At 31.4% G+C, this 15,183-nt stretch overlaps 1 protein-coding gene across 5 annotated transcripts in view; it reads right to left on the reverse strand.

Moving 5' to 3' along the window:
* LOC142321403 (uncharacterized) overlaps positions 1-15,183 on the reverse strand; it is an 80,533-nt gene that overhangs the window by 11,645 nt on the left and 53,705 nt on the right. For all 5 annotated transcript variants that reach the window (XM_075359454.1, XM_075359451.1, XM_075359449.1 and 2 more), the window contains one exon: positions 951-1,087. In XM_075359454.1, coding sequence (XP_075215569.1) covers positions 951-959 — 9 coding nt within the window. In that variant the 5' untranslated portion in view covers positions 960-1,087. The remainder of the gene's footprint in view (positions 1-950; positions 1,088-15,183) is intronic.

A 15,183-nucleotide genomic window follows, 5' to 3' on the forward strand; every position in this document is an offset into this window, starting at 1 on the left:
AATTAGTATCATCAACCTGCCATTAATTCCTTAGACACTTATTCATTTAAATATTTGAACTGTGCTAAATATTTTATTTTCATATTTCATTTGTGGGTAAATTACCAAAAGTTTTATTTTCAAACTGCTCCCACCAAATTGATATATGTATGGGCAAAATAAAATTAAATAAACTATGAACAGCAAACTAAATTATGAAGGTAAAATTATTTTAAAACCCTACACTATAATAAAAATTTTTCCATCATAAATTTTAAAATAAAATTTGATTGCTCATTAACAACCAGTTGCAAAAAAATAAAATAAGTTATGTGGAAATTTATACTACTAATTTACTTTTATTTAGGCAGTAACATATATTTTTATTTCAAATAGCATGTAGCATATTTAGTACAATTGTAATGAACTGGAAATTATACAGTAAAAAGCTGATGTACTATACAAGTATACAGCAGTTCTATTTAGAATAGAAATAAATTTTTATGTTTTATGGCTGCATCACATGTGTGTGATCTTGTTGAAAGAATTTTTCATTTAGACATAGCTTTTGCAACATATATAGTGCATTCAGAGACTCACTTCACATTTGGTTTTATAGATTAATAGATTCACAGATTAATTATGCATATTGCATATTTGAAATTAATGGAAGAACTTACCAAAAAAATGTTGAAAACAACTTCCTTCTATAACAATTCATTGCTTATATCTATATATATTTTGTAGTGTTATACACTGGTACTTAAACATAATGCACAATTACTTTTCAACATACTGTATAACATTATCTTTATTGTTTTTAATAAATATATTTTTCTTCTTAGTAAACAATGCTTTTTTAATAGAACATGGTTAGTAAACATTAACTGGCATTTTGTATATTACCTTATTTGTAATAACACACTTCATGTTTTGAAAATATATTCCAAAATAATTTTAAAATAAATTACCTCATACATAGAATCTGTTTCTCTGGGACCTTGTGTTAAAGCTACAGTAGCATCATTTCGTGCCTTGACAGTAAAATGCAATGACCCACCAGATACAGGAAAAAACTGGTAAATGGTATTATTTCCTGTTGACAACTCTGTAACAATACATAAAATTAAAATTATTTTTTTTTACTTCATATGTATCACTCAAATTATATTCTTTTGAATATTATTATTTTGAATAATTTAAGAGAATTTAAATATATATTGATAGTGTGTGTGTGTGTGTTTGTATTTGTGTGTGTGTGTGTGTGTGACAGAGAGAGTGTAGATGTTTATAAGTTCTGTAAGTTATATGTTTATAACTTATAAAGAAAATTAACTAAAAATTATTCAATAATTGAACTTGTAAACTCAAAAATTATTGAAAAATCAGTTAATATTTATTCTTGTATGTCCAAATAATATGATCTAAGTTGTGAACCACAAAAAGTTTACAAGCTAGTAGGAAAATTTAAATATGGTCAACTTTAATGACAGACCAGCACTGTTCTGGACGTCTGATTGAAGTTTCAACTCCAGCGCTTAAAACTCGCATAAACTCTCTCATCCCAGAAGATCGTCATATTTTAACTCAGATTATAGCTGAAAAATTACAGTAAGTGTCAGTACTGTTCATAATATTATCACCGACAAACATAAGTACCGTAAAATAAGCACAAGGTGGGTAAGAGAATCTCATCAAGAAAGCACCTTGGGAGATACTCGAGGTGGCCAGCTACGGCCTGATTCACAAGACTTTCCCGGAGTGTTGGAAGGAGGCAAAAGTTGTGTTTTTGCCTAAAGGCACAAATGATACAGGACAATTGACCTATAGACCGTTGAGCCTCCTCAACATGATGGGAAAAGTGGTTGAAAAAATGTTGGCTGGCCGCATAGTGCAGGAGGTGGAAGATGGTGCGAAAATAAGTGCTAATCAGTTTGGCTTTTGGAAAGGCAGGTCAACAGTTCAGGCAATTAGTAAGGTGATTAGTTGGGCTAACGAAACTAGAAGAGGTACTTGGCGGACAAGAAACATTCCTTTGCTTGTCTCTTTAGACATGAAGAATGCTTTCGGGTCGATTCCATGGAAACATATTAATGCGGCCATGGTTGAAAAGGGAATTAGCCTGTACTTGAGGAGGCAAGTAGAGGAATACCTCAAAAGTCGCAGCTGTATAGTCAAGGCGCAAAAGCAAGAGATATCCTTTAGTATGAGCGCCAGAGTACCGCAGGGCTCAGTCCTTGGACCACTTTTATAGGTCATTGCCTTTGATGGTGTGCTTCGGCTAACATTTCCTGAGGGTGTACAAATTATAGCATACGCAGATGATCTGGCAATCCTTGTGCAGGCCAGAACGATCGATGAAGTTAAAAACAAGGCAAACGCTGCATTAGAGACAGTTGGTAGATGGCTCATTGATAGGGGATTGCAGCTTTCGATTGAAAAATGTAAATACATTAAATTCACTGGAAAACGTGTATTGCAGCCAGTAGATATACGAATTGGAGACAATAATATTGAGGAAGTAACAGTATTAAAATATCTTGGAGTCATCTTACAGAAAAACTGCAGATTTACTGAGCAGGTACTAAGTGTCTGTCAGAGTGCGGAGAAACTGACTAAATGCCTAAATATAATTTTGTCAAAGCAGAGCGCTCCTCGGGCATCAAAAAGAAGAGTTTTAGCGACAACCGTAGTGTCAACAATGATGTATGCCGTGCCGGCATGGAGTTATGCTCTCACTATTAGCAGAAATAGAGACAGGTTGAAGAGAGCACACAGAGAGATACTACTGGGAGTAGTATCTGCCTATAGAACTGTTTCTTACGAGGCCTTCTGTGTGTTCTTGGGAATGTTACCGATTGACCTTATTGCCAGATATAGAACTGACAGGTTTTTAGGGAGAGCAGAAAATGAAGTCAGGGAAAACATACATTGAATCTGGCAGGAGAGATGGGCAGAGGCTGGAGTGGCTGGATGAACAAGAACCTTAATTCCAGAATTAACAGGATGGATTAACAGGCGGCATGGAGAAACTGACTATTGGATCACCCAGTTCCTGACGGGACATGGGTGTTTCAATGGTTATCTCCATAAGGTGGGAAGAAGGAATGAACCCACGTGCATGTACTGTGAACAGGACGATGATTCTGAGCATACGTTTTTAGTATGTAATAAATGGATAAGACTAAGACACGATGCGGGTATTCATGGAAAAACGCCGAAGGAGACCATGGATTTCATGCTCAGCAGTAAGGAGAACTGGAGGAAGGTCGCTGTTTATATAAAGACGGTACTAAAACAGAAGAATGAAGATGAAAGAAGTATGGGTTTGTAGTATGTTAGGTTGGGTGGACAGCCTCAGTGGTGAGAGCCAGCATGCTTAGGTGTGCTGGTTTCAATGATCTGCTGAGGACTCCTTGGGGTGTGCTGTAGGAACAAGAGAGTATTATAAAAGATCCGGTGGTCACATCAAGACTTGTAGGTATGATGTGGTTCCATAGAGGACATAATAGAGAATAAAAAATCTCAAAAGAGCCACCGGTAGGCCTGACCTGCCATGCCGGTATATAGCCGGTAGGCGGGGAGGGCCTACCTCTGGTGGGTGGCGTAATACCATCAAGTCGGTCCGGCCCAGGGGAGTAGAGAAATAAAAAAGGTGGGTAAGAGAGTTGACAGATCACCATAAGGAGACAAGACTTCGCATGTGCACAGAACTGAAATGACTGTCCATTTCAGCTCTTCCTGCTCAGCCCATCTCTTCCTGCTGTCCATCAGCAGGAAGGGATGCTTTTCTGCACATTATTATAACCTGTGATGAGAAATGGATTTACCGTTATGAACTGGAATCAAAAAGGCTGAATATGAGGTGCAAGCACATGAGTTCACCTATCAAGAAATATTCCAAACCTGACTATCACCAGGAAAAATCAAATTTAGGTTACAAAAGCCCCAGTTTTTTCAAGATTTTTTTCTAGATCACTAAACAGCGCATTCTACTGTGACATGCTTGTTCAGTCCCATGTATTCATCTCTTCTTAATTTATTTTAATTAAATGTTAAGTGTATCACCTTCTTAAAAAAATATATATACTTGTTTACTATAATTGGCCTAGTTACCAGCTGATTATCATTTTTAACGTGTAAAATGCATTATTACAATCTTAGTCTAGCTTTATATTCTACATGATCACACAAGAACAGTAACTTTTTGTAATCTAGATCTCAGCGTAAAAGCGAATGATGCTTCACAATAAATCCCGGGCCTCATACTGATCAGTAATTGTAGAAATTACTGAAAAATGCTATTGGGAAGTTTTAATTTACCATTCATATAGTCCTGACTGGGCAGGTTTCCACTCAAGATGTCTTTAATTCACTGAAGTTGGCGCCATGTGGCAAGAACTTTTATGCCAAAAATAACATCAAAGAAATTGTGCTAAATTGGCTTCAACATAAAGATAAAGAATTCTTTGCAGCAGGCATAAATAATTTTATATAGAAATGAGTCAAATGCATTAATATTACTGGAGATTATGTTGAAAAGAGAAAAAATGTCACATTGATTAAATAAACCATTTAGCTCCAGAGCAATTTGTGTCTTTTATATATATATATATATAATATATATATTAGTTTTTTTTTCTATATATACATAATATAAATTATATATTGTGTATATTATTTTTAATGTGCACACTGCAATCTGTACAACCAGTGAACAATAAGAATCCTTCCCCATGACCAAGTAAGGTGAAGATGATATGTGTATACGTGTAAATTTGATGTAGTCTTGTACAGACTCAGGCCAACCATTCCTATGTTGTGTAGGAACCCCCAATCTCTGAAGAACACTGATATTCATAGTCTAGTATTCAAATCCTTATAAAAGCAACTAACATTTACTAGGATTCAAATCACAGAACCCCATCGACATCAAAAATCAGCTGTTAAAAAAAAATTTCTCAATGATGAATTTACCACTAGACCAATGTCGTGGGCTACATAACAAATAATCACTAGATTGTTACATTTTGTAAAATTTCAAAACCATTAAAATTCCTTGAAAAGAAAGTTAGAATGCTTTTGACAAAGTTTCAATTTGTTTATTGTTATACAGAATATTTATTTTTATATATATTCTACTAATTAGCACCTAAGGAACAATTTTCACAATACTACCAAAAAGATTTTCTTTATATTTCCAAGTCTAAAGTTTAAAACTAAATAATGAAAAACCACAACATAATAGAATGTTAACATTAATGTTATTATAAAGAGTAATACATTTTTGTGAATATTTAAGCACACAATATTGATTTTCACAAATCATAAAAAAAACTATTTTTAGTTTAAAAATCCTTTACATTATTTTCTGTTTTTATAGACAGAGTATATCTAAAAAAAATCACAGGCTTTTCATATTGAAAAAATGTTAAGTTCACATTGGGTCCTATAACAGACCGGTAAATTTTAAATTTGTTTTTATACACTAGTTATTTTTATTTTGACTACTTTACTATGTAAATGTACATTTACATAGTACAGGTTTTTAGCTGAAAAGTTTCAGCTTTTAAGCCAATAAATGCTAAAATAATAACGATAAGATCTAAATAATAAAATGAAAAACGTATTCAAAACCAAGAAGAAGCACTCTATTTATAACAAATGATAAGTAAAATAAAGCATTTTTTTGTTTACTTATATAAACAATTAGATCGAGAAATTCTAGATCAAAAAATTCTTAAGTAACGCATAAAGACAAAAATAAACTCACTTCCATAGAAAACAAAAAAAGTTTTTTTACAGAGGCACCATTCATAAAATCAGGCCTTTATGAGACGTAATTATAAGTTAATCAATTTACAAAGTGCACAAATTGTAATTTTTGAAGTAGCCAAATCCGTGGTTTTCTTTTCTCTTCACATTAATCTGACCTAACTAAGAAATGGTACAAGAGATGGGTACGCCTCATACTTATAGAAGTAGGAATTTTAAAAGCGTACTGGTATACATACAAGAATATTGATGTATATTTTATCAATAAACAAATTTTATTCAGTTAGGTAACAAAAATTTCTTTCAGTAAATCAATTAATGTGGAATTTGATCTATTTTCACAAACACCAGATTATATTAAAAATAAGTAAATATTTATCTGAACTTATTTTAAGGATAAAGCTTTATATATTAATAATTTTATATATAGAAATATCTATAAGGATTTGGCTACACTTCGTTAATAAATAAAGGTTTAAAAATATATTGGATTTATTGCTCCTGTATAATACATTTATAGAAATTTACGTTTTTATTATTTAAAAAAATTAATGATAAGAAATATATAATACAGCAGAATAAACTTCTTATCGCAAAAATATAATTCAGTACAATATAATACAAAAGAACACCGTATTTCATTTACTTATTTCAGTGAACAGTACTATTGAATCGACTTTGATTGACGGAATTAACCTATGAAATCCAGGACAATGAGATATGATATAATAGACGGTATTGAAGAAAAACTACCATAAAGTTTTTATTACTCTTTAAAAAAATTAATGATAAGAAATAATAATATAGCAGATTATATTTTTTATCACAAAAATATAATTCTGTACAATATAATACAAAAGAACATTGTACTTCATTTACTTATTTCAGTCAACAAAATTACTTTCTTGCTTTTTGTACCTGGAATATTGAAATAAAAGAACAAGCCTAATAAAATTATCCTATTTTGAGTTTTTATTATTCTTTAAAAAAATAACAATAAATAATATAACAGAATAAACTTATCGCAAAAATATAATTCAATACAGAATAATACAAATGAACATAGTATTTTATTTAATAATTTCAGTCAACAAAATTATTATTATTTTTTTAATTTAAAATATTGACATTAAAGAATAAACTTGATACAATTTTTGCATTTCCATAACCCATTTACAAGCTCCAAGCTTTTGTGGTGCATAAAGCAAAAAAATAAAATATATCCGAAACTCATTATTGTAAAATTGTTTAAATTAGGTAAATTCATTTTCGTGTTAACAAAAAAATTGGCGAAAAATAAATGCAAAGAAAACCATAAATGTTTAATGTTTTTAAAAAAGGTTGAGTCTATACCAAATCGATAAAAAATGTTATAAAAAGATTCGATTGATTATAATGTTATTCCTTACTTTAAATATTTTTTTTTTTACAAATTGGTAATTTTATTTCTTAATAAACATACACTAAACAATAATAATCCGTTTATACAGAATACTGTACATAGTATTGTACTGATTGTATATGTGAACGGTTATGTGCATTTTATCTGTTTAGTTTATCTCGTAAAGTTTAATACAGAGATTTATTTTAATTACATTAAAATGAGTACAAAAGAACAGCGTCTACGATCTTTTACAGTAAATGAAAAACCAATACACAGACAGAAAAGAATTGTATGACTTTGTTATGGAAAAAAGGAAATGCGAAATGATTTGTCAATAAGACGAAAGACGACCATTTCTCAACGACTTCCAGACGCTTATGAACAAAAAATATCACATTTTCACAAATATATAATAAATTTTAGAAAATATAAGGGCTACTTGCCTTCTCAAGTAGGAAACGCTGATCAAACGCCCTATATTTTGAAATTCCATTTGACAAAACCGTAAACAAAAAAGGTGAAAAAAGTGTTATGATTCGCACTGGTGGTTGTAGTGTTATGATTTGCATTACTTCTGATGGATTGAAATTATCTCCGTACATTGTTTTTAAAAGAAAAACTCTTCCTACCGTACAGGTAAATGGATTTTTATCAGAGCACAGGAATCAGCTTGGATGGACGAAACCTTAATTTTAGATCGGATCAGGTGGGTACGGCAAAAGCGATCAGGAGATTTACTTAATAACAAAAATATCGGTATGCTAGTAATGAATAGTTAGTTATACGACTAACAAAAAGTGAAAGACATTTTATAAAAGGGTATGAAAGACCAAGTAGTAATTCCAGGCGGATTGTCATCTCTATTGAATCCACTAGATGTCTGCATTAATAAAACGTTCAAATCTGCATTAAAACAACTGTAAAGTAAATTGAAAATTTTTGTACAGTTAAATTTCATTTCGGCTAATGAAAATTTCTTTCTCACGCATACAGGAATAATCAAACGCCCAGAATTTAACCAGATTTTTGTTTGGATAAAAGATGCTTGGGAAGGTATTTCCACGGAATTAGTAAGGAAAAGTTTTAAAAAATGCGGAATATCTAATGAACTTGATGGTAGTGAACACGATCACCTTTGGTACAGCGACGTGGAGACTACCGGTAACTCTTCTACAGACATTGACAATGACAGTGATTAATTAAAAATAAAATCCCATATTAAAAAGTGTATTGAAATGATCCTTTTCAACATGATACTTTCTTTTCGTTTTACTGGCCTACTGATTTTGAACTAAACTAGTACTTACGGTAATTAATTATTAATGTGATATTAATATTGTAATTTAAATGAAGGAATTAAATGCTTTACTTTCTGATTATTTTCGTATTTTTTATCATATCTGTTGCTCTTTAAAATATCGGTATATACGGATTTTTTTTTTAGATTTTCGGTCCGGAAAATCGAGGTGCGGGGCTTATTCGTGGGCGGGAGGTACATCGGATAAATACGGTAGTTGCAATACATTTACTTTAAAAGTGAGTATATCTTTTAAAATTACGTATGTTTGATTTGTAACAAAAGGCGTTTGGAAATATAATATTTTATATAAAAATAAATGAATACAAGTATTGTAACACCACTTGTGCAGAACTGCTGAGCGAACAGCAAAGTCAGTTAGTAAATCTACTACCGCCGTTCACCGTGGCGGAGTGGTAGCGTCTCAGCCTTTCAGCCGGTGGTCCTTTCTTTGTTTTTCTATTTAGCCACCCGAACCACCGTAAGGTATTACTTCAGAGAATGAATGAGGGTGATATATGAATGTAAATGAAGTGTAGTCTTGTAGAGTCTCAGGTAGACCACTCCTGAGATGTGTGATTAATTGAAATCCAACCACCAAAGAACATCGGTATCCACGATCTAGTATTCAAATCCGTATAAATGTAACAAATGCCTTTACTAGGATTTGAATCTTAGAACTCTTGACTATGAAATCAGCCAATTTAATTTACGATGACGAGTTAACCACTAGTTAGGTCCTCCGGGTGGGCTTTTCATCGGGAGGTCTTGCGTTCGAATTCCGGTCAGACATGCCTTTTTTTCATACACTACAAATATCCAATCTCAGAGGGCAAAATGACCAAAGTAGTTGATGCCCGTCATCTACTACCCAGTTCATTCTATTTACGTTTTTTTTTCGACGTGTTGTGGAGGTTATGATTAGTTAGTTTTTGTAATTATTGTTTTTTTTTTTTTTGTTTTTATAACTTGTCATTGTATTCAAAAATGGATTATATTATAGGATTATAATAAAGATAATGATAATCATTCTGACGTGTTTCGGTGTCCGATTTATTTCATGATGACACTGATGAAGACACAGTGATGAACCCACTGATAAATATTTCAGAGTATCTATGTTGATATCCCACAAATTTTTGTCATGAAACATTAATTGTAACCAAGGGTCAAACACAACTAATTTAATATCTTCCCAACAAGCACCAGCACCGTTGAGGAATAAAGTAGTGGGTTCTATAGTACTTCATTCCAATTATTGTTTGCGCATACTGTGTTATAAAAGAGAAGTTTTCATGAAAACTAGGATGAAATGAAACAATTTGAGTGTTTCATACTTTGTTCTAAAGAAATTTCTTTCAGTGTGCATCTACCTGAAGAAGGGATTCACATTTTAATTGAAAATTTCTTTACCAGTCTTTCTTTAACTAAGTTGTATCAAACTGAAACTTTCCATACTGGCACAATTCGAAAAAATAAAAAAAGGGTTCCCGAAAATATAAAAGGTCAATTAAATCTTAGGCATCAGGTTTACCACAAACAAAATAAAATTACAACATTAGCTTACAGAGAAAAAAAGCCAAATATTCTTGTTTCAATATATTTTGAAGTAAGGGTTAAGGAAAATACAAAAAGGAGACATGGTAGATTACCGCAGATAAAAAATTAGTTATGGTTTAAATTACATCAAACATATGGATGAAATCAACACCTTTGATATGATGTTTTATATACTTATCTGAATAAGCAAATAACAATAAAATATTGGAAAAAGGCAGCTTTTAACATATTTTTTAGAATGTTATTTAAGTCTTATTTAATTTATAAAGATAACAGGATGTTTCATAACCAAAAACCACTGTCTGTAACAAATTTGTTGTCAGTATCATTGATTTAACAACATATAAGTGGCTTGGTGCTGGAACGGAAGTAGACAAAGGGCCTGGTGGAGTCAACAGTAGGGTTAGAGATATTCAAAAACTGCCTGATAAAAGAGAACAAACATGCTGCTTCTGCACCAAGGGGAGCACAAACTACAAAAAAAAATTGGCATCGTTTTTCCAAACATAAATATCAATAGATGATAGTAGGACCAGTGTATAAGCCTGAACAGTGTGTAGTATATATAAACAGTCTGGTAATTCTACAAAAACTGTTTAAAGATTTCAGGTTATGCCTATTCTAGAAAGGAGACATGCAAGTTATTTTCATTTATTTACTATCTTTTAATTTCAATTACATATAACTACATGATGGAATCTACTTCAGTACCGTATGAAAATAAAAAATTTAGGTTATATATTTATTCACACATTGATATAATTTTTTACCCCTGTTGAAAACGACAGATAAATTATTTCTACTTTATTTTTTGGTAAAAAAATTACAAATTTAGCAAATTAGCTGATTTTGTAGTCGAGAGTTCTAAGTTAAATTCCTCACGACGTCAGTTACTTTCATTTGGATTTGAATACTAGATCATGGATACTGGTGTTCTTTGGTGGTTGGGTTTCAATTAACCATACATCTCAGGAATGATCGACCATTTCACCCCTGTTTAGCCTCCAGGAATTACCGTTCAGGTATTATTTCGGAGGATGATATGTATGAGTGTAAATGAAGTGTAGTTTTGTACAGTCTCAGTTCGGCAATTCTTGAGATGTGTGGTTAATTGAAACCCTTTACTAGGACTTGAACGCTGAAACTCTCGAATTCCAAATCTGCTGATTTGGGAATACGCGATCACCACTAGACCAAACCGGTGGGTTAAGGAACGATCGATCTGAGATTCTACAAGACTACACTTCACTTACATTCATACATATTCTCATTCATCCTCTGAAGCCATACCTTACAGTGGTTCCGGAAGCTAAAAACAGAAACTAAAGAAGGCCCTCTGCTCACCTATTTTATACCTGTAATTTTTAACATGTATTTGACAAAAATTTGGGTAACATTTCTGACATACGTTTTTCCATCCCTTGACACTCAAAGGGTTAAGTATGAAAAAAGTAAAAGATTTTATGAAAATTTAATTTATTCTTAGATATCTTTAATGTAATTATAAACAAAGCATCATAGAATATACGCATCAAACTAAAGCTACAACTTTAAATACAGATTATGATCTGACTTGATTAAACCGGTAATAAATGATTACCTTACATTACAAATATTAAAATTAAAAAATTAAATTAAATTAATCTTACTGATAGTGCCCATGTTGTATGCTGAACCAGATGATGTTATACGAGTAACTGAACTACACGAACTCGCAAACCAATATATAAAGAAGCTGTCGAAGGGGGGGCCGGCAAAACAGTGACCGGGTGGTGGTAGGTTGAATCAGCGCGATTAATGAATTTACGCTTGCTCCATCATCCTAATTACGGCACCACCCAAAACTATCGAAAATAAATACTCTCTGAGTTGTCAGTAACTTAACATTTTCTTCTCATAGTGCACTAATAATGTAATTATTTTTACTTCGTTGTACGAAGTAAATTTAGTATTGTGATCGCCAAAAATTTCGATTTTCAGATTTCAACGGAAATATCCAATTTGACCATCCCTGATTCCATTTTGACTAATTTCGGCGTGACCTCTGTACTTAAGTTTGTACGCATCACTCAAAAACGATTAGCCGTAGGATACTGAAATTTTGGACTTGGGACTGTTGTAACATCTAGTTGTGCACCTCTTAACTTTTGTACTTTTTCTTAACTGCAGTAATATGCCTTCACTGAGAGCTTTTCAACGATGTATCATAAATGGTAGTTATTTTGATTGGATCCAGTTAGAACCAAATGAAATCTTAATTTAAAAAATATTTGGATCTTACAAGGAGAAGGCACATCGGTTCAACTCCGACTTCATCTCCTTTTTTTCTAATTTAAGTGTATTGATTTATTAATAATTGTTAACCTCTGATTAATAAAAATTACAATAAATAAAAAAAACAATAAAATATATATGAAAAAATATCAGAAGTTATTAATGAAATAAAATTTTATGTACTTTTAAAAACGTGTATATGTAATCTAATAGGCGTACAAGGAATCGTGTGGTGTTCACATCAGATTTTTAATTAATTATGAGAATAAATATGATTTAGCATTTAATTTAATATACTTTTATTAAGTATTAAATAGTTTTTAATGATCCAGTTTCAATATAAAGAAAATGAAAAATAAATCTTATCGATAAAAATCTAATCTGGGCACACATGACTTCCTTTACGCCTTGAAATAAAAAAATTTCATGTACACATAAATTACATATACACATTTAAAAAAATGAAAAGTACATAAAAGTTTATTTCATTAATAACTTCCGATATTAGATAGATTTAATAAGAAAGCTATCTATTGTAATGGGTACCATAATTCGACTTCCCGGAAATTTCGACATATCTTCGTGTTTCACATCCACTAGACCCCCAAAACCACCGTAGGTTTATATATATATATATATATATATAAATTTCACTTTCTTGTGGACACGATAACTGCCGTAATTTTTCGCCAATCACTTTCAAGGTCCTACTATTCTTTGGATAAGGGCCTAAAACGTATCTAGGTAAAGGTTTTTGATTTCACCAACCATTGGCCAAGGGGGTGGAAACATTGAGATTTCGAAGACAAAAAATCATATCTCCCTTAATAGGCACAATATCGAATCGTTTTAAAGTGGTCGTTAATCTTCTAAACATTACCTAAAACATTTTTCTGAAACAATTTTTGATATGACTAACCCTTATGGCAAGGGATGACTAAAATATTGCTGGAATTGTAAAAAGATGGGGCTTGTCATATGCTAAACATGTGTAACTTTTTTTCACGTGCAACCATTGAGTAAATTTGAAATTTTTTTAACATTAAGGTGGAAATCTTTTTTATCCCCTACTTAGCACCGGTGAAATCTACCTCCGCTTACTGGCGTGCCGAAAGGGCTTTTTTAATATTTTTTTTATTTTTATTGAATTATTATTTATCGTATTTTTTTACAATCAGAGGTTAATAATTATTATGAAATCAATTTATTTAAATTAAAAAAAAGGAGATGAAGTCTAATTCAAACTGATGTGCCTTCCCCTTGTAAAATCCAATTATTTCATAAATGAAATTTTTATTTGGATATAACTCTAGAACCAATGAAAATATATGGCACTTAGGGTATATCATTGAAAATCTCTCAATGTGGGCTTATTACTACAGTTAACAAAAAGTCAAAAATCCAAATTGGTTTATGGATTTTGAGCTTTTTTGGTCCAGTCGATTGCAATCAAAAGGAAAGGTGCACAACTATATATTAAAACAGTCCTAAATCCAAAATTTCAACATCCTACGACTAATCCTTTTTGAGTTTTGCAAGATATATACGTACGTAGAGATCACGCCGAAACTAATCAAAATGGATTCAGGTATGGTCAAAATGTATATCTCTGTTGAAATCTGAAAACCAAAATTTTTGGCGATCACAATAATTCCTTTACTTTGGACAAGGAAGTTATAAATTTTATTGATAAGAAAAGTAACTGTTGTGGTATTGGATAACAATTTTATAATTGCATACATAAACTTAACAAATTTTCTTCCCTAATTTGCATTCTTTAACCTGACGTGAAGGAGCATCTACTGTTCATACAGGTTATTATAAACACCTGTTATTTTCCCATTTTGTAAAAAATATATATTTTTTATATTCATTTTTCAAATGAACTGATTTGAATAATGGAGCAGGTTTTTCATATTAAAGGTTAAAACATTAGTTATAATTGTCTGCTTAATGTAATTCTTTCCTTAAGCACACTTTCCTTCATATTATTACATTCTACCTTTCTTTCAGTATATCAGCATAAATTCCTCCATACCACCAATTAAACAACATTCTAATTTTATTTCTCATTCTACATTATTACCACAGCACCTTCCTCTGAGCATTTCTCATTAAACATTTGCCCCTATTTTAGATATTAGAATAGGGGTTATTATTCCATTTACTTCCTTTCACATTTTGTTGAAATTACCAATTAAAACTCCTTCACCCATTTAACTCATGTTCAATAATTCTTTCCACATTTAAATTTGAATTTCTTCTATTCTTTTATAACTATTCTTATAACTATTCTTTTATAACTTTTATATACAACCATATAATTATCGGAAAATACTATTAACAATATTTAAAGTTGAACAGGGATCACTGTACTGTTGATAAGTGATTATTTAGGACATCAGTGGTAAATAATGTTGTAAATTTTATGCATGGGCTAGTTTTTGCAGTAACTAAAAATGGTTTTCTTGAGGCAGATTATAAAATAAAAAGAATTAATTTCTCAAACATGGTACTGCTGGTATGCTAAATAAATAAATTAACAATAAATGTAATCCGCCTTACCAGCACACGTTGATACGTACTCAAGATCTTTCGGCTTACTTAAAAGCCATCATCAGGAGATAAAATTATTGCATCAAAGTCAAAAAATCACAGTTAAAATGTAAAAACTGTCATGACTGTCTGGTACTACTAGTATACTGAAGGAATATACATATACTCTGGTGAATTAAAATGAAATCAAACGAAACCATTTCCATTTCATTTTAATCCACCAGAGTACAACTCCTTCTGTATACTGGTAGAACCACTGGACAGTCATGACTGTTTTTACATTTTAACTGTGATTTTTTTAAATTTTGATGCATGAATTTTATCACCTGATGGTGGTTTTCAAGTAAGCCGAAAGATC

Source organism: Lycorma delicatula, chromosome 3 (genome assembly GCF_047948215.1).
Source record: "Lycorma delicatula isolate Av1 chromosome 3, ASM4794821v1, whole genome shotgun sequence".
Lineage (NCBI taxonomy): Eukaryota > Metazoa > Arthropoda > Insecta > Hemiptera > Fulgoridae > Lycorma > Lycorma delicatula.